This window comes from Copadichromis virginalis, linkage group LG5 (genome assembly GCF_057382275.1).
Source record: "Copadichromis virginalis isolate Kocher_CV1m ecotype Utaka linkage group LG5, C_Virginalis_male_GT1.1, whole genome shotgun sequence".
NCBI classification, from domain to species: Eukaryota; Metazoa; Chordata; class Actinopteri; order Cichliformes; family Cichlidae; genus Copadichromis; species Copadichromis virginalis.
The window spans coordinates 35,962,900-35,988,567 of NC_140622.1; the positions used below are offsets into that span (position 1 = coordinate 35,962,900).

The window sequence follows — 25,668 nt, forward strand, 5'->3', positions numbered from 1 at the left end:
TCTATAGATTGAGCAACAGTGCAAAATGAGATGAAACTGAACTCACCTTTGCCCTCAGTGTAATTAATTTATCTTTATTCATCTACTTCAACTGTCTGTCACAACAAGTTGGCAACAAAGCATTATATACAGATCATTGCTAAGCTGACAGGCAGTGTAATCGGCACATGCACAATCATACCAGTCCAACTATATTACAAACAGGTTATTAGGAACTTAATGACAGTAAAGAAAACAATATACAACCCATGATTAAAGGTAAAGATTCATTCAAGCACCAGCCTATAATACAGCATCTTCAAGCCAACTCATTAAACTTTTTGAGCAGATTTTTGGTCTTTAACTGTGATTATTGTTTTATGCAGAGCTCCCAAACTATTACCGTACTGTATTGTAAAACTGAACCAGTAAATAGCTCAGACTGTAAAGCTGAAATGCAGACTATTTAATAGCCCCTACCTTTAAGAGAATGGTATTTAACATTTATTACTAAAAATCAAAATATCAGAATTCTTGCTTCTAATTTTGTCTTTACAACATTAATGGCCAGTAAAAAAACGTGTTAAGTCTCAAAAGAAATATAAAGACACAGCAGAAAAAGTCATCAACAATCTGAACTTTACTCACTGTGATCGCTAAACAGGATGTAAATATCCTGAAAACGGAACAATTTATAAACTCAAGATGAATTAAAAAAAAAAAAAAGTAAGTTTGTTGTTTTATATGATTAATATTATCGGTATTAACCATAATTCCCTGGAGTTAGCGATGAGGCTTTGGTCCCTTATTTCACTTTGGCCTTTTATTTTGTTTCCAGCCCTTTTTTTCATATTTATGTATCACAGACACTGCAGCCTTGCTTCAGAATCCCCACAAAATCCATTGGCTTGGGTATAAAATTGTCTGTCAGAGTGCTTGCTCAATATAGCAGTACTGACTTTTAATCAGTCTCCAGGGGAATCTTCACCTGCAAGGTGCACTCAGAAGCTCCAGAGTTTCTCATAACACAAGCATAAGAGCAGAATGTGATGGATGGCGCCCTCTAGAGGTAGTCCAGCTCCAGTGCGTGGCTCAAAGCCTCGAGATCAGCCCTACAGGACACTCTCCAGAATGGCATGTTCTTCTGATAAAACAAAAATAATGTCATATCAAACGCGTGTATAGAGTATAACATTGAAACTTAAGATAGTATCTTTTCAGAAGTTTTCAGTGTTTCTGCAGAAGAAGAGCATATGTGAAGTATTGTCCCATTTGGAGGGGTGCTATAGTACACAGATACATCTGGATAACATTATAGAAAAGCATTAGAAAAAAAAATCTAGGAAAATCTCAAAACAGCAATTTCATGAAAAAACAAACCCATACCACAGAAGCTGCAGAAATCAAGCATAGTGTAAGGTTAACTGATTTGCTGTGGCCCATTTTTCAGCCGTTAAAGTAATAATAAAACCAGACAGTTTTACCTTCTTGGCTACAGTCTCCTCTTCAGCTCCATCTCCTATCACCACATAGACTGCTCTCCGACCAAACCTCTGAGAGACACGCTCAAAACAACTTTCTTTGCCTTTGAAAAGGAGAAAAATCACAGTTTAAATTATTATTACAGCCTTTTCACTTGCTTAACTGTGATATTATCTCCTTGCCTACTTTCCCTTGAAGTTTTCTCACCTGTCTTGGTGGCACTGTATATGTTCTCTATGGGGAAGGCTGAACCTAAACCATAGAGTAACACCTTGGACAGGGCTGGAATGAGCTGAGTAGTGGTCACCAACACATTCACACAATTAGGCCTGAAAGAGGGCAAGACAGGCACTAAAGTCAGTAAATATGACAAACAAATATATTTTGTCACAAACTGAGAAAAAAAATGAAAATGTCAAATTAAACAAAGCTAACATTTAATTCACCTCTAAGTGGTAATAAAACTATGGAAGCATAAACTGACCTTGAGTTGATGAGAGCCAGAGCTTTGAGTGCTTGAGTCAGCCACAGGTCAGTGAGGACTTCCATCTCTCTCCTTAACTGTAACCACTCTTCTCTCTTGGGGCTGCCCAGTAAACCTGACCATCAAGAAGAACAAAAGCTTGACAGATAATCTTGGAAACAAGTATTTTACTCTTCTTCATATCCAAACTGCATGTTTATGCCTAGAAAAAAAATAGGAACCTAATGAAACACATCACATCATCACACGCACCACCACACATTTCCTATAATCCTATAATTATAAATTATAGGATTTATAATAATATAATAATATTCATAATCTTTATAATCTCTTCTGCTATTTGCACGTTCTTTACTGTAAATTCCTAAGTTAATTTGTAAATTTTGTAGTAACCTGTAAATTGTAAATATTGTAAAACTTTTTTTCTGTCATTTAATAGTCGGGCATTGTACAGCTACAAGCATTTCACCCCCATGTCATACTGTGTATGGTTGTGTGTGTGACAAATAAAATTTGAATTTGAATGAACTCAAATGAAAAGGTCCTACTTTATGACTTCAAATCAATCATCTTTTGATTCTTAGATGTTAAGATTTAGTTCTTTAACTCTTTACCCACTGAAGCCTGACTAGGTGTAACACTTACAGTTAGTTTCTCTTTTGCCTTTAAGGGCACTGGTGAAAGTCCTACAGTTGATAAATATTTGCATTTGTGTAGAATAATCTCATCATCTAACTTCCTGTAAGTGTTAGGTGTTTAATAAGTGCACGAAAACCCCACATAAAAGAAGGAAGGAAGAATTTCTAAACTTTCACGTCACACATAGACAGCAATGTTGTATAAAATGAGACTAGAACTTACCCCCGACATTATTTTTGTATGTGTTGTAGATCTCCTTGACTCTGCGGTATCGGAAAGCTAGTTTCCTCATCCAGTCCACCCCTCCGTGGACCCCTGACCCCAGGCACAGAGATCCTGCTCCTGCTGGGCTCTGGAAGCCATCCGACCCAAAGTTATAAGTGCTGCAGAGTCACAATAAAGAAAACAGCCAGGATATAAATCATAAAGGCGTGAGCTGAATTCTTCTGAAGATCTTATTGTAATAGTTCATCATTGTTGACATTGGTACTCCAAGAATCAGTGGCTATATTCACTAATATATTTTAGGGTTGCAGGAATTTATTAAAGCAATTCAACCATTGAAAAAGAAAGCATTGCTCGAGCTTTTCATCAAATGTAGGGAAATGTGCCAGTGCAAATGAAACTGTCCGGGCCAAGAAATCCTGTAAAATTGAATGAGCATTTGTCACTAAAAATATTATATACATGTAGTGTGACTAGAATAAATATAAAAACATACTCAAATGAAAAGGTCCAAGTTCAATAAAATAAATATGTCAAAAATGTACTTTAATACAGACTGGTTCGCTCAAATCATTCCTAAAAGCATCTTAAAGTGTTTCAACAAGTTTATGCAATAAAACGCCAGCACTGAGGGAGACAGAGGGAATGAAAGAGATAGTTTGATGAGAAATGAAAGCACTGGATAATCCTCTGACATATTATATGACTGTGGAAGTAGGGAAAATAAAAGACATGCACATGCTTGCATGCATGAGCACACACAGATGCACACAGCCCCCATCTCATCTTCATGCTTTTCTCTTCCTGCCCACTAAAACCCAGAGGGCAAGTCTGGTTCACAAGCCATAGCAGAACTGTCAGTTTCCCAGCTAAGCTTTGAGTACAGTAACACAGCAGAAACTTTACCTCAGGTCCTGTCCATTGTCATCTGATGCCACGTCATCAATATGGACTTGGTCACATTCCTGGGAAATGAAAAGGAGAGCAGATATATGATGAGATCCTTTTCAGAGTAAAGCCATTTACAGGCAGGTCTCTGCTCTATAGAAATGATAGCACAATGGATATGAAAAAAAAAGGGTTAAAATAAAATACAAGGAAGGAGGAAATAAGGTGTCAGGAAATGGGCCAGTAAGGCGCCACGGAAAAAAAGTCGTCAACATAGTGGTGCAATTCTAGCGCAACCACATAGTGAAGTAAAGTAAATCTGCACTTTTTTTTTTTAAATACACCTAACAATTTAACCACTGGTTAAAAAAAAAAAGAAATTCTCTTAAGAATCACTCATTGTCCGACAAACACAATGGTTTGCATATTTGTCTCTGTTGGACGTTAATGCAGCCAACCAGACTGCAGGGAACAAAACCACACTGTAGCTTAACCAAGTGTCTGCAGCCAAAACACCTTCAGCAATATGCAGTAAAAAAAGAAATTTGAAAACAGCTATTATGATTTGATATGTTAAATTAAAAAAAAAACAAAACAAAGTAGGACAAGTCAGTCATCACAGACTAAGTGAAAACACACCATGCAAAGGTATCAAGCAAAAACTTGCACTCTGGTTTCTGCACACTCAGTGATATACTCTGTTTTTAAGCACGCACATGCTTAAAAATGGAGTCCTAGTATGACTCCAAACTGTAACGCAACGGCCCAGTACAGACCGGCTCTCCTATCACCTTTCCCAGACGGAGACGCTACCTCATCTCCCTTACATTGCTGCATAACTATATTCCCAGGGGCTGCAACCCACTCCCACTCAGGTGACATCCACCCATGCTGAAATGTAACTGCTGACCGTACAATGCGGATTACCTTTGTATAATTTAATTTCAAACATTTGATTATTTAATACGGACAAAAGCAAACTGGATCCTTCATCTGTCAGCTCTGCAAGTCCTAAAATGTCAATGTAAGTGCAGAATAAAATAAAAAAAATTGCACATATGCTAAAAGTCTCAAAAAGCAAAAGTCTGAGTTAGTCTGATTTTGATTAGACTGCAATAGTTGTATCGTTAAATTGAGATAAAGAAAACTAGAACACACTGAAATCTTTTTTTTTTTTTTTTAAACCATTAAAATTTCAACTGGCAATGATGGACTTGATTAGTCAGACAGTAACACCGACTATTTACAATACGTGAGTCATGACAGCAGCAGTTGTAGCCACTGGTGTTGCCACAGACATGATAAGGACAAGATAATTGCACCTTAAGACTTAACAGGCTTTGTCAGCCTGATATGGGGCACTGCTTTAGAGCTTTACTGAGTCCTGACAACAAAAGGAGGGATAAAAACTGGGTTTGCAAATGGCTTTGTTGGCTCCTTTCCCTCTTCTTGACTGTTCCTCCTCCCATTTGACTAATTTCCCCCTTGGATACTCAGACACAGACCTATAATTATAGCACAAAGTGTACTTGTTCTCTTTTTCTATGCAGCTCTTCAGGTTTTCTTCTTTGTCAGAACAAGGTTAAGGAATTTAGGATGAAAAACACATGCGTTGTTCAGTCACTAGCAGGTACTAAAATGCATTTTAATGACCAACAGAGGCTTTTATTTCTTTTTTTAAGGAGTCATCATTTTAAGACGTTGTGTATTAACTTTGGGAGTTTTTTTTTATGTCCTGTCAATTCCCCATGAAAGTAAATTGTTTGGGTAATGCTGTAAATGCAGCAGAAAGAATAAATACGAGATAGATATTGTGTGAAGGGATTTCTTCAATGAGTGCCACCGTGCTTTATGTAAGAAGAAAAAGCAGCAAAATGTCAAACCGCTCGCTAAGCTCTTGCAGGCAAGGTTTTCTGGTTAACTGTATGCCAGCTTACATTGCTGGATAATTTTCAGTGCTACAGTTTTCCAGCTTACTGGAAAAAGTCACACAATTATTAGAATATATTGAGATCCAGTGCACTGTAAGCCAAATATGAAAATAGTACACTGGCACAATTTTCTTTGTGCAGCAAAGCACACCGCTAATTAATCAACACTGAGTCTTGGAATTTTCATTGTGTTTCTTTTTTCAACAGTTACGGTTCATCACACAAATTTCAAACCTCACCTCCAGGTCATTGAAGAAAAGCCTTGAGTCAGCCAAGTTGAAGATCATTTCCTCCATCCACAAACCCAGAGACACTGCCTTTGAAGAGTCCTGATACACACAGAGGCAGGAAAAATTGACACATGTTGTATATGCCATTCTCGCACAAGATGGAGAGAAGAAAACTGTTAAAAGTTAGTGTGGACAGTAACAGAATTTTTTCTTTTTGGCATCCTTAACTAAAACTATAAACAGATTTGGCACCATGAATAGAATGTGAATGTGAACAAAGGCTATGCTCTTTGTTAGCATGTTCATAGAAATAAAATTCTGGGCTTATGTTCAGACTAGAAGCTTTGGTATTTAGAGAATAAATTGTTCATTTAAAGCTATTTAACATTACTGCTCTTTTCATTATGTCAATGCACACATAATAGAAGCTTTGTTCTGCTCTAAGTAAAAGGATTGACATAAACAGGTTCCAGAAGAAGGTAGGCGTGAATATTTATCTGTCAATCAAACTTTATTGCTTATCGTTATCTCTGCCATCTTCATTCTGAGCTATTTGTTTTGGCATTCATAAATTCAGCCAACAAGCTTCCCCAACTGTTCTCTGCTGCTGCTTTTGGTCAGAAATGCAAACTAATCGAAGTCAGCAACTATTAAAACCCTTATTTTCAGTCGTATACATGTAGACTCGTTTAACTACTGGCACCTTAAATGCAATGGATATAATAGCTGAAATGTAGTCAGTCTTTCACCTTTTCCCTCAAACCTTTTATTTTCTGTTATTTTCAATCATATAGAAAGCAAAGTAAAAACCAGGTTTTGCATTACAATAACTTCAATTCAGTTTTTAATAAGCATTTTCTGAATTACCACATTCAGAAAATATAAATCATAATGTGCCAGCAGTCTGGCTGACAAATCATCCATGTTGTTCAACTTTTTTTTTTTTTAAAAAAGAAAAAAAGAAAAGGTGTGTACATATGAGTGGTGCATTGTTTTGATAACTCCTCTTTGGCAGCAAGACACGCAAAGCCAGGAAAAGTCAGCCAAAGGTGATCATTTAATTAGTTCATTTGAAATGACAAGCAGGGCTGTGTTCTCACTCAGGTTGGTAAAATGGACTTGATGACACAAGTAGGCTAAATCACAGCAATTACAAAATACCTCCCTCCACAAAAGGGCTTAAAAAAAGGTGATTAAGGACAAAGGCCAAAATAAGTTCAATAGGAGCGACGGGGAGGACACAGGTGACTGGGAGAAAATGCAGTGGGCGAGGACTAAGGAAGAGGTGAATAGAAAGGGTGAAGTGGGTGGAGTTAAAGGCTTGAGAAAGGTTTGTTTGTCCAATAATTGAAATAATTGTCTGTAATCACCCTTCTCTGAAGACTGTGGTTACTACTACACAGAAAATCTAATAAAAGCCTCTTTCTTTTAACCCCAAAGCAGAGGAATGAAGATGAAAACTGGTAGAAAAGGAAAGAACATGCAAGAAAAATTGGTTCCCAAATTTGCACCTTTGCAGGGGACTTTTGTTTGTGATATAAAAGACAGGGTTTGGGAAGAGAATTCACACTCTGGAGAATAGAGTGAGGTGCTGCATGATAAATGAGATAATGGAAGCAAGGTTTTGGGAGTAAGGGTCAGCTCCTCATGTGGACATCTATTCACCTCTGGCTCACCAAGCTAGTGAAAACAGGTTTCTTTCAACAGACCCATTAGTCTTCCTCAGAGTGGGCCCAGACTTACCTTTACTTTATAAATGCCCAAGCATTTGTTAATAATAAGAGCAAATTACATTGATCCAGTTGGAAGAGGCTTATGGTGAGAAGCAGGATGCAAACAGAGTTAATTAACTCCAGAAATGATTATATTATTTCTCCCATAGTAGGAACAACAACAACAAAATATTTCTAGCTTCTGAGCCATCTCAATATTAGTCTATTCATTTGTTTTTCCACTGTCATTCATTCAGTTCCTTTACTGCTTGTCTTAGTTTTGATGTCAGAATCTGTCCCGAGTTTCCCTAGATCCAACAGTGGGGTGTTTGGGTGGTGGGAGGAATCAGGAATTTCTGGCACATGAGTCACATTTCAACACATCCACACAGTCTAACTTGCTCCTTCTCTTTTCTTGGCCCTTCTGCTCTTTCTCTCTTCACCCCCTCACCGTGGCAGAAGAGAAAGAAAAAGAAACAACAGATCCCTGGCCCATCAGAAACGCTGCTCTCAAACTCCCATCAGCCTTGTGTCAACCCACAGGGGGACCGTGAGAATTCAAAACACAGATCCCCGGCCAAAAACAAGAAATGCACCACTGTCCGCCCCTCGTCAGCTGCCTGTCTGTTATGTAAAGGTCCCGCTGGCTGTCAATCACGCGGCAGGTTGTCGGGGTAGCTAAACAGCCCTGCTGCATTATGAAAAGAAACAGGAGGGCAGAAAGGAAAAACAGCCAGCGTGTGAAAATGCTCAGGGATGAGACCCAAAGGTCACTTGTCTCAGGCAGCCAAACTGTTGACCACTAAGTTAAATAAGCACTTGATTGCTGAGAGAAAACAGGGTTACGCGTTTGTTGTTAGGATCATGTGTCCACCAGCCTTATCGCTGGAATTGGGTGTGAATATAGCTTCAGTACATACTCCTTACGGTAAATGACAACAAGAATGGTCATATCGCCATACCTTGCCAAATCGTGTGGAGAAAGTTCCCGTGAGGAGCGAATGGAAAATAATGATGGTTTCATCCAGATCCCAGATAAACACTCGCTGCAGTGAAATAACAGATATGTAATGTTAACCACATGACAGTTTGTGAGTGTGTGTGAGAGAGAAAGATAAATATTGGAGAGAAATGCTGATAATTTCCAACAATGTGTGACCATGGGTTTACCTCAATATCAGAGTCCAAAGGTGGAGCGGGGTCACTGGCTCTTTTTCTTCCTCTTAACTTGCCATCTGAACCCCTTCGTGTTGGGACCCCCTCCTCTTTACCTGGTGTGGGGGGGCTGGGTGGTGGGTGGTACTCTCCTAAAAGACAGAAATATTTTTTTCTTACTTTTTTTTTTTTTTTTTTTTTAAACTGGTCACAAACAACAATTTGTATGTTCAAAGGGGCAACTACATGGTTTTCAGACTCATCAGGCAAGTAAAATTTTAAATATTTCAGTTTTTGTATTCTTTTTCTTAATGTCACAATGATTTAAAAAAAATGACACATAGTATAATTAAAGTGAATAAATGACTCATATATTCTTAAAAAAAGCTTAGAAATAAAACAAAATACAGTTTTTACCTGTATGTGACTCTGGGCTGTGATTGGGCAACATAATTGGGTGTTCTGGGTGCTGATAGGCTAATGGAGCAGTGATCGCAGCAGGGCTAATGTTGCTACTGGTTAGGTAGGGGCTGTTGTAGTGATGTGAGTTATAATACGGCGAGTATTGACTCTGACTGTAGCTTGAATACGCTGAAAACTCCTGCCAACACAGACAAGAATATTAGTCAGTGACGTCAAACATCAGTTGATAACCGATTACAGGACTTTTAGAGTTCCCCTTTTATTTCTGCAAATAACTATATACAAAGAAACATTTTGTTCACGTGTTGCTAGTAAGAACTTAGATACTCACTTGTTGTGCAGGGTTGAAAGGGGTTGAACTTGATATTGCATGGGTGCCTTGAAAAATTCCAGAGGAGATTCCACTACCTAAGGAATGATGCACAGACAAGGGTTAGCTTTAAGGTATAAATCACTCATAAAGGATTAAAAAAAAAAAAGATACAATTTCAAACTGGAGGGATATTTGACTTTGCTCCATCTAGTATTGTTGAATCCGCTTCATATATAATTTCGCAAGATCCAATCTGATCTGTGATCTGAGTAGAGGAAGTACTGAGCAGTAAACTTTGACTCCTCTTTGACAGCTAAGTGCTGTAGAAGGTTAGAGTGTGATTTATTATGGACATGACAATACAGGTGGGAAAGTCTGCTGCTCCTGCTGCTCTGGGAATCTTCGAATCTAATCAAGCCAAGGCAAGAATGTCTCCCTCCGAGCGATTTTGCCCCACATTAATGCCGTCTCACCTCGCATCTTCCTGTCAGGTATGTGCATACTGTTTGTTTGTCTGATTAACTACTTCTCCTGTAATTCTATCACCTTCACCCACAGAACTGGATATATTTCTAATTTTCATTCCATCCCTTTAGTTTAACCATTATCTTGATGTAGCTTTAAAAAAAAGCAAATTAAATTAACCCCCCCCCCAAAAAAAATAAAAAATAAAAAAATGCAATAATGCTGGCTATTAGCCAAAGAGGATCAAATGAACTTCTACTAACTGTGAAAAAAAAAAGTATGTTGTGTGTGGTTCCTTAAAATGGGGATACTATTTCCTAACAACTTCATGTAAAACAGTTACATTTTCAGAATTTACAAACAGACAGTTATGCATGTTATGAACCGAAGAAGATGACAGTTGACAAATTTTGCAGTCTTTGCTAAACCAGCTGAGTTACAGGACAGTTGTAGTAACTGTAAAGTAAAAGAAAGAACATTTTTAAAAGCAGTTCGACCTTTTAATGTTCCCGTTTTAGAGAAACTAAAAGCCGTTTCTTGTTATGCAGCTTGTTATAGATGATTGTGTCTATTGTACAAGTACAAGCTATGTACAGGATATGAACAGGATATAAATATGAAAAACTATACAGAATATGAAGTAAAGTTATTTATTTCATATTCTGTATAGTTTTTCATATTTATATCCTGTTCATATCCTGTACATAGCTTGTACTCACTACAGCCTGTACATACTTATAGTTATAGAATATTCACAACATACTTCATACCGTGTACATTATAACATACCATAATAGACCCATTTCTGTAATATACTCACATATCTATATTATTGCTAATATATATTGTAATATATCTATATCACTAAAGCACTTCTGGATGGATGCAAACTGCATTTCGTTGCCCTGTACCTGTGCATGTGCAATGACAATAAAGTTGAATTCTATTCTATTCTATTCTATTGCCATCTGCATTCATATGAAAAACAGATCAAATGACATGCCTACTATTTGTTTTATTTCCACCTGTACTGTTTATTGAATGGGTGGTTTTAAGCAATAAGTAATTCCATGGGATAGTTTGGAAGTTAATTAACAGACACTGCTAGCTTCCTAGCTTCCTATATGTAATTACCTTATGTTTACCCTTCATTGTTTCATAAGATCATTGCTCCTTCTTCACCATGACACAGTGCATGACAAACAGTAGAATAATGACTCAGTGGAAGAATCACAATGAAATGGTCTCAAATAACACAACAGCCTTTAGAGTGACTAAAGGAAAAATATAGGACGTCTCTGGAGTAAACACAAAAAGCTCCCATAGCCCCTTTTTGGTTTGAGTTGTACACACAGTGTACAGTAAGTTTTTCTGAAGGCTCTTTGTGGTGTGTGTGTGTGTGTGTGTGTGTGTGTGTGTGTGTGTGTGTGTGTGTGTGTGTGTGTGTGTGTGTGTGTAGCTTGCGTATTGTGTGCAGTATAATGGATGGCATGGAAACATTCTGAAATCCTACAAACATTTGGTTGTTGTGGCAGTTTATTACCGTTTGAAGTTTTCAGTTAATGATTTATGCATACAAATATTCAAACAACTGTATTTTGTTTGGAAACAGTGTCCTTCAAGCTTTAAGTACACTATGTTAAAAACTGTTTGTTGGTTCAAGGGTGATCTAACAAAGCGCAGTCACTAAAGGCTTTGCAGTTTCTGAGAGGCTTCATCAAAAGTGTGTTTACATGAATATTTACATTCCTGTGTAATGCCTCACATCTGAATATTCTCCTAAAAGAAAGTTATATGGAAAAAAAGATTTAACTTGTCTGTAAAGAGCTGACAAGCAATTGATCTGGAGTCAGTGGGTGAGTGGAGAAAGATAAAGCATGACATTCATATTGGATAACATTGGATTTTAAGCAGAGCACAAACTTAACCGTGTAAAAGACTAGCGATTCTTCTTCGAAGAGGAAGATTAGGGTAAATTAAAAAGCTGTGGAAACAACTACTCAGTCATCAGTCAGTTAGTCCAGCAGTCCCCAACCTTTTTTGCACCACGGACCGGTTTATGCCCGACAATATTTTCACGGACTGGCCTTTAAGGTGCCGCGGATAAATACAACAAAATAAAACTAGTACTGGTACCGAAAAAAAAGAAGATTTATTCATAACACACGTGAAAAGACCCAGGAAAACCGAGTTAACGATAAAAACAATAACAAAATAACGCTGAAAACCGATAAAAACCCTGAAAACCATACATTTCACACCTGAGCCTCAACTCTCGCGGCCCGATACCAAACGACTCACGGACCGGTACCGGTCCGAGGCCTGGGGGTTGGGGTCCGCTGAGTTAGTCCGTTAACTAACTGAAAGGAAAAGGATCTATCACCATGACTATTTTGGCAATAGAGTAAACTATAGTTATTCACAAACAATGAACTCTGCTTATTCACAACATGACAGTTTAGTGCTCATTTTAACTGCAGCCATGAACTTAGAAATGCTTGTGACAATGCAAGTTCCCAACATTAGATGGCTTTTAACCTTGTACAAAGTCTGTGTGGTGTCTGATTTTGTTGAAGTGAGAATAACACAAGGTAATTATCCTTGCTAGTGAGTAGTCATTTGGTATCCAACCTTATAGACACAAGAAGAAGAAAGGCAGTAAGATTCAGAAAGTACTGGGTTGTTATTCTGAAAAATATTCAATGCAAAATAACAGCATTTTAAAAGCACGTCCACTCATCGGTTTATTGCCCGAAATTGTTTCATCTTCTCCTTGTCGCTTTCATTCAGTGGAAAAAGCTCATGCTCTGTCTGCAATATTAAACCCATTCAACCCTCCGTAAAATGCCCCTTAACCTCTCCCCTCTCACACACAAGGTCAATTTCACGCTGGTTTCAAAGCCATAAAGTCGCACTGAGCAAGTCATGCTTTGGGCGCCGGACGACTGAGGAATGTGTACAGCACAGACACACACACTCAATCACAAACACACACAGACCTGCACGGGCATAGCGCTGAACAGACTCACGAGTTCTACATCTTAGTCAAATCATTTGACTGCCAACAAGACCCTCTGCCTAGTTTTTGTTATCTCTACAATTCATATTTTTCCGCTATCCTCTCATTTTCTCTTCCTATCATCTACATGTTTTTTTTGACTCCCTCTCCAGAGAAACTGACACAAGCGTTTGCATGCTGTGTTGTTGGTCTGAGTGGAGAAAAGGGGCCTGACCCCATGAAAAAGAGGAGGGGTGGGGAGACTTTTGACGCCAGGAGTCCAGACCGCAGCTAATGGAGAACAGGTGTGGCAGAGAGAGGAGAGGAGCTAGGGATGACGGCGAGTATGGATGCTCCATCCAGTAACGCAATATCAGAGATGCCTTATAAAAGGTCTGTGCGTTGTTGTGTGCGGTAGCGTGTCCTTAGTTTCAGTACATACAGTGTTTCAGACTAACCATGTGTATGAGAGTAGCTGTAGAGACTTTGACTTGATGGAGTACTGCTGAAGTTGGAGTAGCCCAGTAGTCCTGTCTGTCCTGGTGAGTGACTTAGGCCATCCTCAGTTTTAATATCTAAAATAACATTAAAAAACAGAAAATTAATGTTGCATTCAGGGCAAGACTAACCAACAATGCTGGAAGTTATTTTCATTATCAATTATACCAAACACGCTATTACTAGAGTTTCGATGTTGAAATCAGAAAACGGTTTGGTCTAATTCATGGTAATCAGTTGAGATAATTAAACCTACAGAACACAATGAGGTTGACTATCAAGGTTTGACATTTGAGTGTCTAGATTGGTCCATCTCTTGAAATCCATTTTCCTGAACAGAGCCTAGATTAACCATAATGCTAAAACAAGTGACAAGTGACGTGATCAGCTTGTTATAACGCAGTGTTCTGCTGGTAAGCCTGTGGTTCTGGCCTTCCTGGATGTTAGTTTGCTACATGCCACCCACTTCGACACATGTTCACCCCTTCAAAGGCAGCAGGCTAGAACAATGCACCTCACGACCTGCAAAAACTCCACAGAAACAGCTCTACGGACGAATCAAAGACCCAAAAGTAATCATTTGGCCCCTGATCCTTCCAAATCCTAGTCAAATCAACCAATCTGCGGGATGCCTAGAACAAACTGTTCCACTCAGCCCCAAACATCACAAGACGCAGCCAGAGAGCTAGTGTATATGCCCTGACTAATCGCAGCTGTTTTGACTTGAATGAGAAAGACCCACAAAATATTGTTTTAATGCTGTGGCTTATTGGTGTAAGTAAAATGGCAATTTATCTTCGTAGCACAATGCCCTGGTTTGTTGTGTACATTACAAAATGTTTGTTCCCCTAGTGTCCACCTCAAGTCACTGTTTTAGAATGTCATTGCCTTGTATATTCATAAAACCATGTTTGTTTGTACTTACTGTAAGATGGCATGCTGTAGCCCTGTGTGTGGTGCGTGTACGATGCGTATGGTCCTGCAGGTTGGAGCGCAGGGCTGTACTGAGTCTGTCCATATGCTGCCATGACAATGATCCTGGAAAGAGGAAGCTTTTGTTAGAGAGTTTGACTTCTCTGTTTTTGTCATGTTAGAAAGGGGAAGAATGGGTGGATGCCAGGAATCTTTGATAAAATTGAAAGATACGCATTGTTTTTTTTGTTTTGGTCTCTTTGCTTCGTCTGTTATTAAAAGCTTAAAAACTTAAACAAATCAAAATAAAAAAGTTAAATGAAAGGAAAGGTGAGCTATAGCAATTTCCGGAATCGCAAATTTAAATTTTTGTACTTTACCAGCATAGCTTAGCTTAACCCATAGACAAAAATAATCCTTATTTGTCTTAAACAGTTCAGATCCTCAGTTTATCCACGGGGCTAAAACAAGCTATTTTTGCTCCGATTTCCTTTTAGTGTAGGCCCCTTTAAACAAGCTTTCTTTTGATTGGCTGCCTCTTGCAAACATAAGATGGCTTGATCTTCTGTGCTCACAGCCGGAGCTGTGTGAACTGGTATTTTGAAGAGTCTGAAACCCATGTCTACAGTTCATTTGATCATACGCACGCTTTATATAATAAGGTAAAGACATCACAAAAATAGAAAGAGAAAACCACAACAATCGGATGATCCTTCATGAGCAAGCACTTGGTAACAGTGTGTAGGAAAAACTCCATTCTATCAGGACAAAACTTCAGCCAGAACCAGGCTCAAAGAGAGTTTAATAATAACTAATGATTATTTACAAAGTGGTGAATAAACAAGTAGAATGAAAAGAGGAGAGAAGGAGAAATACTCCTATGCAACATAACTATGGGAAAGTTCAGAGTCACCTGATCCAGTCCTAACTACAAGCTTTATCAAAAAGTTCTAATCTTAGTTCACTTTTAATTTTAGTGGCAAATGTCATTAAAAGAATACCTGAGGATGTGTAATGTCCTTGGATTAGATAATAAGAAGCCCTGTGAAATGAAGCAAGAGTGGACACAATTTAGAAAAAAGTTAGAAAAAAAAAACATGAGATCAACCAAGAAAAAGACAATGTCACTCAAAGAAATGGTTATAAACATATAAATAGTTATGATAAGATGTTTATTCACTATGTAACAAACCTCTCAGTAATTTCTCAGGCAGACTGCATGCCTTTGTAGTCTGGCTCTCTTACCTGCTCCTGTAGAGAGAGAGCTTAAACCTCTTTATCCTCTCACACTAGTGTTTGTCAGGTTTCTTTCAGTCGTCAACTATCCTGTGGAAACAATAGTGAATACATACCATCAGGACATAGTCATGCAGGTTACTGACATGCTTCAAGCCCTGTTGAAGCAAAACAAGCAGAAAAAAATATTTTATTCATGCAAACAGTTGAAAAGGTGAACAGGTTTAAAGAAAACAAAGACTCAGGGAGAGAGATTAAGCTAAATGTAGCATTGATGTGAAGCTATTGTCACAGTGACTTCAGACAGTCAAATAAGGGATCTGAAAATCAAATGAGGAGTTACAGAAACCAGGTACAACTGTTTCTAAGGTTGTGGTTTTTTTGCAAAGTAGCTTGCTTTAACCTTTCAGACTTACTCTCCTGCCTGACACCTGTGCCATGCAAATTGTGTGTTGCTACATAGGGAATAGTTCACAAACCAGTGGGGGTGGATAGGGTTTTCAACAGAAAGCTGTTAAACAGAATTTCTCATGTCTGTTGGCTGACATGGTGGGACAATAGAGCTGATGTGAGTAAACACGATGGCATGACAAAATAATGACATGAGGAGAGGAAAAATTTTGCAAGATATTTTTCCCTTGAGCTACAGTAGCTCTTTAATTTAACTTGCTTCTCTTGAGTAAATTGAAGGTTTTTTTAGGGTCTACCTCACAATATAAAGCACCTTGAGGCGATTGTTGTTGTGATTTGGAGCTGTATAAATAAAACTGAATTGAATGCTGCAAATTAATATGAGAAATACGATAACATATTGCTTTATTGGATAGTGAAATCATTCTGAAATCACTCAATTAACCACAACCAGATCGATATGGCCTTTTTGATTTTCCTGTCAATTTACAGATAATTGGATATATCAGAGTAATGTGATATGAGAGTTGATTAGAAGATGTACAATTGATAGGTCCTACCTAATTGACAAAAGCAATAAAAATAAGAAAAAAGGATTCTGTAAAGTGGGCTGATGGTTAGACAAAATCTGCACATATAAATAAGTCAAAGGAGGAAGTTGAATGAGGTCAGTCTGCCCAACAGAACTCCTACTACAATGCTGGGAAAATGTCAAAATGCTATCTGTGTTACACATATCAGATCAAAATGAAGGGAAATCTTGATTTTGGAGCGTGCAATGATACTGATTCTGTGGTAATAGTTTTGAGAGGATGCACTAAGAAATGTCTTTACAAGTTTGCTGTGGAAGTACAGTTACAGTGCATCCTACTTCTTTGTAAAGAAGTAAAACACAAACTGCCTGCCAAGTCTTATCGCCTGACATCAGGACAAACAGGAAAAAAATCCTGCAGCCATGTTCCCAAATGTTGCTGAAAACAATTTCTGAAGAATGAACTCTGCTAAAATGTTGATGTATGTGTGCGTATTGTCCCAGTAGCCAAGTAGATGTCAGAGCAGTGAAGAAAAGCGTGACTAAATGCTATGGTTGCCTGTCTTTGTTCCGCACAATCTTGTTCCTTTGTAAATATATGACTACATTTGCAATAACCTGAACATTTTATTAATATTATATGCTCTTTTTGTCTCCCCCTCTCTCTTTTTGCCTTAGGCCATTGCAATCTGGCAAAGCTGTAGCTAACTGCCTGACCTCCAACCTCACTGACAACACATTGACAGAGACAGATGACAGTGATGAATTATAAGAGAAACTAGGTTTCAGAGCAGCAGAGATATGACCGAGAAAGAAGACTGAAGTGGCAGAAGTTAAAGATTTACCGTTAGTGGCTTCACAAAATCACAGGCAAAATGCATTACTTACAAATAGCGCACTCTCAGCCACAAGGACTTACTAGATCCTTTTGTAGGTCTATAGTATTGACCTTACCTTAAACATACATACATGCGAATGCAGGTTATTTCTTTTCCTTCTATTACAAACTTTTTTTTTCCAAGTAAATATGTTACAACCACAGCTTAAAAGCATAAAATTGTATCTGAATTATTTTCATCTCAATTTGAAATCTAAAAATCAGGCTTTGCAGTTTAGATGTAATCAGTAACCTTTGTTTAAGTCCTTGCAGCCTAATCTGACCCTTATCACAGGCAGACTGTGAAGCTCAGTATGATGACACTGATACTGCAGTGCAGAAGAAAAATAAGGGAAGTTCTGTTGTGCTTTGCATTTCCTAGTACTTTCCAGGGAGTAAAACAAAAAGCAACGTCTGTTCAGAGTCCTCTTGACTTTAGTTGTAACAGTCCTGTATACATACACCCACACAGACACACACATGCATGTACACGCAAACACAAAAACTGTATGAAAGCCAAGGCACTTCCTGGTTCAGGTTGAGGCCTGGGATGAGGGCGGCCAAGGCCATGGGAACTACAGGACACCGGAGGGAAGATGAGCGGCGCTCAACAGAGATGTGGAAGGCCAAGAACTGAAACCGAAGCTAAAACAAACCCAGCAATGCTACAGGGGGCCGCGAGGCCACAAGGTCTGTCTTACCAGCTTCACCTGGGTCTCAGAGTTCTGCTAGACCTTGGCTTATTTCACGGGTATCAAATTCTAGCCTTTGTGGAGTGTATTGTGCTTTAGGTTGGAATGTCATTTGGGAAAATAAAAGGAAAACATCTGTTTATGCAGATTTACCTTTTATTAAGTAAAGCCACAGATTTGACTCACACTAAGCCAACTTATACCTGTACATAATAAACTAGGTTCGGTTATTAAGGTGTTGTCATGTTCAAGAAACTGGTTTCTATGACATGTTATCACATCTGGACAAAAATCAACAAAAAACAAACAAGCAAAAAAAAAAACCTACTAGTAAAGTTTGGTATTTTAACTAGGTGACCTCACCAGATGCTGTAGCTGGTGGCAATTTCCAATGCAGGGTGTGTTCCCTATCTTATTTACATTTGTCAGACATTTAGGTAACCAGTGTCTGCCTGGTGTTGACAGTGTAAATATGTTTGCATATGTCTGGCTCTCTGAGTCTTGATATGATTTTATAGTAAGAGTCTGGTTACAGCCTGAGGTGACCCACGGATGGTCTGACCTTTATTATTGGTTTTCAATCATAAGTTTGAAAAGGTAATTTGGTGGTCTCTGGTCATGCCATATGGAACCCCACCTGGAGCCCTCAATTTGTACAGTCCACATAAGTGCCTGGGGGAATTTGGGGGGCTGTTTCGCTGTTGCACACAAACCTCTCTCTCAGCTGCTGATAAAAGACATTGAACAAGGTCCCACTATTTGGATTTATGTCAATGTTTTGGGGAGGAACTTGATGCCATCTGCCAACCACTGCCCCGTTTAAACATTTTCGGCACACAACTCAGAGTTCAACAGACTACAGAAAACAGGAAAATATATGGATATTTATGTTCAGAACTTTTTTTGTATATTTAATAATAAAAAAAAAACCCCTACATCCATCCACAAGTAAAAACAAAGCCAACAGTTCCAAATCTAAATGAACACAAGATGATTTAATTACACATGTGGGAAAACACTGTTGTTTTTCCTGACATTTTCATGATGCTTTTTTTCTTTTGGTATTATGATGATAAAAAGCCCTTTCAGAGCCTGCAAACTGTCCAGTAATGCTGGAAAATCTTTCAGTAAACAGAGTGCAAACTTCATGCAAATCTGCAACTTTCCATCCAGGGACTGAGCCTGGTCTGGCACTTATTTTCTTTATCAATTATGTCCGCTGATAATTTTCCTAAGTAAACATGTGCACTAAATGTTCTAAAATATGCACATCTTTGAATTGCTTGCTTTGTCTCATAATTTACATATGTTTTTTTTGTCCAAGTTTCCAATTTTCAAAAGAGATAAGCTGTAACATAGTGTTATTGTTTCATTGGAAGAAAACATGGATATTAAAATATTAGTAAATTACTTTAGCACCCCATTTTTATGCTCATTTTCTATATGTGATTTGCTACCGCTGACTGTTATTGCTATAACTACATGATTAAAGCAATGGCTACTCACAAAAAACACTCCATCAGCAACGGTTTAATTGTAACACTTGGAAAAACCATACAGAAATGTTTTTGTTGACTCCATACAAAGTTTGATATTTGCTAACACTACAAAAAACAAAGACACGTGCGCAAGATAGTTCCACGTGTTGCAGTAGAAATGGTCCTGTCACTCCCCAATCCCTCCCTTCTTACCCCAACTTATCTACAATATTTACAATATCAACAAAAAAACCTTAACTTCCGTAACCACTTTAAGACATAAAGTTTTATCTCATCTTACAAACACAAATGATTAAAATAAAGACTCTATTGATTAGCTCAGCTTTTTTCTGTCTCCTTTTTTTCTTGAGATAACAAAACAGACACAAACGAATACAACTGAATGGTGACGCTATTCAAGTATGTTCATTTAAAACTGATATAGACAGGGAACTCCTTTGAAGGAAACAGAAGTGATTCTGCAAGCGGCTTCAATTAACCTCTGGCAGCAGTGAACCTGTTGTCAACTCTGTGTACACTCTGTAACTTTACCTTCAAGACTTGGTGTTCTGTCTTTTTCACTTGACTAACTCCAACAACAGCACTGCTTGAATGTCAGCAGCCCACTCCGTCTCTTGGTAATCAAAGCTTTTTTATTCGACACTACTGCCACCTTTATCCCGATTTCTCAAACACGCGCTCTTTCCTCCGTTCTACATTTCTGCTCATTTCAGCTTGCATTTGTTTCTTTGCAAACTCGATTCCCTCCCTGTGTTCAAGGGACAACACTTATAATATCCCTTAAAATTTCCCCCTGTAATATTGCCAAACCCAAGAAGGACCACCTATACGCCAAAACAAGTGCCCCGGGACAGGGGTCAGAGAGGGGGACAGCTGGCAGACCTCCCAGCAGCCTAGAGGAGTGGGTGTGGGTTGGAGAACTGGGCTGACCCCAGTCAGATGGTGGTCTGGCTCCCAGGTAAAAAAACATCTGGTCTGGTGATGGGAGGGCGGCTGTGCATGCGCTCATGAATTTAAAAGTGACACACGCCTGACTGCATGAGTGCTCCTGCCTTCTCTAATGAACTCATAGACACACACTAAAGTACACACACTCTCAGACTTGCTGCTTTATTAGTCATTAGGTTTACCCTCGATCGTCTCCTTAGCACATGATGGCAAGTGGCTGCCTTAGCCGCTAACAGCTGGCCAGACAGAACTCAGCAGTAGCTGAATCTCAAAGGTGCTACGGACAGACCGAGGTCCAATTACTTCTTTACTGGTAAATTTACTGTGCAAGTGTGTGTCTGAGAGAGACGAAGAAAGCAAGAAACAAAAATGGAGATAAGAATGCCAGAAAAAATAAGACATTATCAAATATGAATTCAAACTCAGTGACAGACTGGCAACCTCATACTGTGGCAGCTGGGATAGGCTCCAGTCCCTTGCGAGCCTGAATTGAATAAGTGGAAGAAAATAGGTGGATGGATGGGTGACTTAGACTAACAGATGGAAAAATTGTAAAAAAAAAAAAACCAAACAAACAAAAAAAACAAGCAAACCCCCAAAACATTATATTATATGAGGAAAAAGTAATGCTGAAAAAAAAAAAAGAAATTCCTACACCTAAAAAAAATATTCTACTGAAAACCAAGAAATATTAAATTCTCTTTTGGAAAGTGCTCACACATTAACCCCCCGCCCCAAGAAAAAAATGGTCACAGTAGGTTTTGTTGCAATGTGTGTGGCTTCACTATTCAAGATGAGATAAGGAGATAGCCAGAAAGACAGCTGTTGTCTGCTGACAGCCCAGAGTTTATTACACATACCCAGACCTACACACACATCACCACAAGGACTCGCCGGGAGCTTTCTGGGCCTTAAGGGAATTAAATATGGGGGAGAGAATGGCAGGAAAGCAGGAGGCATTAAGAAGGAGGCCTCATAACTTTGGAGTGGTTCAAGAAGTAACAGAAACACGTTTTCTGCCCTGACTTTTTGCTAAACCAAACACATTGACAGTAATGTGCAGTTTTTAATAATTTAAAATTATTATCTAAATGATGTTCGACTGTCAGCTTTTATGTTGTGAGACTATAAATAAAGAAGTCTAGTAAAAAAAATCTAATATAAAATCTAAACATTAATCCCCCTCCCCCCAAAAAAACAACAACAAAAAACTTGCTGTTGAGTTGTTTTGGGACATTTAAACTTCTCCTTATTTCCTTAACATTTTACCTGATTGGTTGCAGGCTTCTCGGGTTATGAGCAAAGAATATAAACTACATTTAAAAAAAACAAAAAAAAACAGTATATTTAAAATAAAAAGACAGAGCAAAAACAAGCAATCACACTGACGTACACTGGTCACATAAATGCAGCCGTTATGACTTTGACCTTGTGTGCTTGTTTGTAAGTCAGGATTAAACTGGCTGTATCACTTGACTATTGTGTCCCTGTGACTGTTAAAAAGACAGGATAAACTACTGCCTAGGAAATACTTGTGACCTTGACAAACACCAAGTGCAATATTAGAGAATTTAGACAAAGACAACATGCCACTATGTGGACAAATTTGGTCTGTACGCCACACTTAATGAAGCACAACGAGAAGATGTCAAGTTGTGTGTCTAAGAGTTTGATAATAAGCTGACTAAACGGCTAAAAAAAATATTTGGTTCTGCGCCAAATACAAACGCACTCATTTTAGTGCAGCAAATTAGAAAGCTTTGCAATGACACAGAGAAGTCTGGTTCTAACACTGCTGTAGCCTTAAATTCATGTCATTAAAGCTGCTTGACTCCCAGTGAGAGTGAGAGAGAGAAGAGAGAGGCTGATGAGAAAGGGACAAACAGAAGCCATAAGACATCAAGAGCTGCACAGCTGTGAAGAAATATCATAAAATCGGTGCCGATAAAGTCAGGAAGAGCAGAGCTTCCTATGAAAATATTTATCATTCCAGAAACGTTTGGCTACAGAGGGGTTTGGAATTAATTTGTGTTTTCTTAAGAGGGGGTGCCTTCAGTTCAGGATGGGGAATTCTCTACAACTCGGGACTTTTTGGGTTCCTGCTTATTCACAATTTATTAGAGCTAGTAATAAGAACCATGAAGTCTGAGGAAACAGGGAGAAGAGAAAGAGGCAGAGGGAGAAAGACTGTGAGGGGCTCGGGTCAGCTATAGAGAAGAAATCCAGAAATGGGGCCTAATGTTATTAGGAGACACACCACAGTGTTAAATCAAACATGCTCGAGCACAAACGTTGTGAATGTGGTTTGAGCCAGCATCCCTGTCGCCTCCATCAGACCCCTGGATATTTATGGAGATTGAAATAGAGGTAGCAGGAGATTCGAACGTATGGACGGTTGGGGATCTGAATTTCACACACCAACTATCTAAAGTAAGACTCCCGCTTTGGAACAGAGACAACTGAGAGTAAGTGGCAGGCGAGAGATATGCCAACTAGGGCTTTATAAAATTCAGAGTGCTGGTATATAAGGAACATATTTTCATGTCCCACTTATATTAAAAAAAGATCTCTGCAAACAAACATGTAATTGTTTAACTTATTAAAGTTTAAATGTACATTTTTAAAAATATTTCCTAATTAATATATATATATGTTTCATCTATATATCATGGCAAAAGTCTACTAGAAATCCAAGACAATGCAATGTCAGAATTTTTTCATGTCAATACATTTACTATGTAAATGCTAAAACCAGAGGACCCCATTACTCATTACTCTTCCAACCCTGTAACCGATAGAAATGTTTAAAAGTAATTTGAATGACTGGCAAAACAGTAGAGCGAGTTTTCTAGTCTGGAGCAATGAAGGAGTCCTTGACAAATATGAATACCAGTCTTTGAAAAACGCTAACGGGGAGGCTCCCCTAATTTACTCATTGAGGGTCATTGCGTGGCTGCTACACGGGTGGCAGTGATTTGGGTGTAATCTTCTGTACTTATAGGCCCGAGCAAAAATTAGTCCACGGACTCAAAGCCCACCAAGAAAAACAAAAGGAGCTCAATCTAAAGAGAAGGCACCTCACACACTTCTGCCCCAGTTTTTTTAATGGCTTGACAAGACACAAAATAACCGTTTTGCTGATGGTGATTTTCTACTGCTGGGAATTATTTTTAAGAATTATAGTTAAATGCTTAATCAGAATGTACTATTCTCAGCCCATAGGATTTTTAAAATACCCTGAAACAAACAAACAAACAAACAAAAACAAAACTAACCAGTTTTACTTATATATGGCGCGGAATTTTTCCGCTTTAGAAAACATTTGTCCCTACACAAATAGGAATGGTGCCAAGTACTGTTTGTATCACGGCTTTGAAGATTCCTATAATTATACATTACATTTGGGCTGTCTTATTTTTAAAAATCTAATTATAAAACAATATATAAAAACAAACATTTTAACAATACCAATAATACCGTCATTATATTACCCTAATTGTGTAATCATAATAATAATTATTATAATTTTAAAATAGCCAAACGAGGAAAAAAAAATATAATAGTGTAGCTGAAATATTATGCCGTAAATTTACTTTAGTATACACTTTTCACTGATACGGTTTGAAAAAAAAAAAAGGGGGGGGGGGGGGGAGAAAAACTCTCTTAACGGGACAAATTATGCTTTCTGTAATATTTATCTCAAAAGCTCTCAGTCAGACTTGGAAGTATCAGGAAATACATAAAAATTCGCAGCGAAACAGATGAGCATCAAACTCTGCGGATTGTTTGGTTTAAATCAGTAAATCCATGAAGTGATATATGTAATGATATGATGCCTTATTGTATAAATAAATAAATAAATAAATAAATAGATAAATAAAAGACAGTAAACAAGGTATATCAAACTTACCATAATTCAGAATAAGGCATATGCAGGAAAAATCCGATTACCGATCAGAGCCTCTCCATGCCCAGGAGAGAGCCCGCAGGTCTTTCCCCCAAGTGTCCCAGGAAATCAGTGACAACACGCTCCTGTTGACTCGGAGCTCCTGAGATGAGGAGGAAGAAAAAGCGGACGCTTTAAATCGAGGGTCTCTAGGTGACAGCTTTCTGTAGACACTGACTCGCATCGATCTCTCTTCTCGCACTCTGCAGCTTCAGGAGCGTGTTTGCTTTCCCGGCGGTGGGGAAGCGGTGTTAAGTAAATGAGCGAAGATTCCTGGTTCCTCCTCCTCCTCCTCCTACTACTACCGAAGAAGTGCGTGCGCGCTGCACACAGCCTGAACGCGTGTGTTTGTGTGTGTGCGTGCGCGCCCCCCATGTCTCAGCCACTCCTCGTTTATGCCCTCAGCAGAAGTGCCTCACTTCTCGCCTATCTTTAAATCTTTGTTTAGTCAAAGGCTCTTCACCGCCTGTGTTTACACAACGACGCTGAAACTACTGAGGGAGACACGCTGATGCTGAGGACTCAACGTCTGCACTCCAGATATGAAGAGTTTCCTTAGCTTGTGGTAAATAACTCCTGGGCATTGACAAACTTATCAAGCAGTAGTTATCTTTAGTGTGTGTGTGTGTGTGTGTGTGTGTGTGTGTGTGTGTGTGTAGCTTACTTTAAAGATAACATAGAGCTGAGATGAAATGATTTTTTACTTTGGTTTAATTTGATATTACTCAGCTTTTATAAGCGGGGGTCTTTTTATTATTCATTATATGTGCACACTGGATAAAGTACATAAAACATCATTAAAGAAACTTGAAATCCAAAATTTTAATGTGCATTACTCGGAGAATACCAGTATTAGAATAAATTCTCCCCAACCTCTAAATGCCTAAGAAAAGTACAGACCTTTGCCAGCTGTACTTTCCATTAATGAATTATATCATACATGATACAAGAAAATAAAAATGTCTTTCAAATAACTCCTTCATTTGTCACACATTTATTATGTGTGTAATCTATCTGTTTTTTAAACCTCAAACAATCATTCACTTAAAAATAAACAATCAAAGAAAAAGAAAAGTCATAACCCTAACATTTGCATGCAGCCATTTAGACTGCTCACACTGTATTGGGTCTAGTCATGTATCTGAAAAGTCAAAGATCATTCAAGGTTATCCAAACAGGTCATGTGGATG

At 38.4% G+C, this 25,668-nt stretch overlaps 1 protein-coding gene across 1 annotated transcript; it reads right to left on the minus strand.

The window, feature by feature from the left end:
* Positions 1-58: 58 nt before the first annotated feature.
* eya2 (EYA transcriptional coactivator and phosphatase 2) lies at positions 59-24,725 on the minus strand. Its single transcript, XM_085457598.1, has 16 exons — positions 24,443-24,725; positions 15,583-15,663; positions 15,339-15,379; positions 14,351-14,463; positions 13,386-13,502; positions 9,483-9,559; positions 9,146-9,329; positions 8,744-8,880; positions 8,536-8,619; positions 5,871-5,960; positions 3,719-3,777; positions 2,810-2,970; positions 1,946-2,060; positions 1,669-1,790; positions 1,464-1,564; positions 59-1,123 (listed from the first exon to the last, which is right to left on the minus strand). The coding sequence occupies exons 4-16, from the start codon at positions 14,451-14,453 to the stop codon at positions 1,043-1,045; spliced, it is 1,431 nt and encodes a 476-aa protein (XP_085313724.1). The 5' UTR covers positions 14,454-14,463; positions 15,339-15,379; positions 15,583-15,663; positions 24,443-24,725; the 3' UTR covers positions 59-1,042.
* Between the last annotated feature and the right edge of the window lie 943 nt (positions 24,726-25,668).

Excerpts from the sequence above, each read along its gene's own strand:
- eya2 (XM_085457598.1), bottom strand. The coding sequence starts at position 14,453 with ATGGCAGCATATGGACAGACTCAGTACAGCCCTGCGCTCCAACCTGCA. Across the intron at positions 9,330-9,482 it reads CTTTCAACCCTGCACAACAA|GAGTTTTCAGCGTATTCAAG; the intron begins GTGAGTATCTAA and ends CTGTGTTGGCAG. Across the intron at positions 5,961-8,535 it reads TCTCCACACGATTTGGCAAG|GACTCTTCAAAGGCAGTGTC; the intron begins GTATGGCGATAT and ends TGTGTGTATCAG.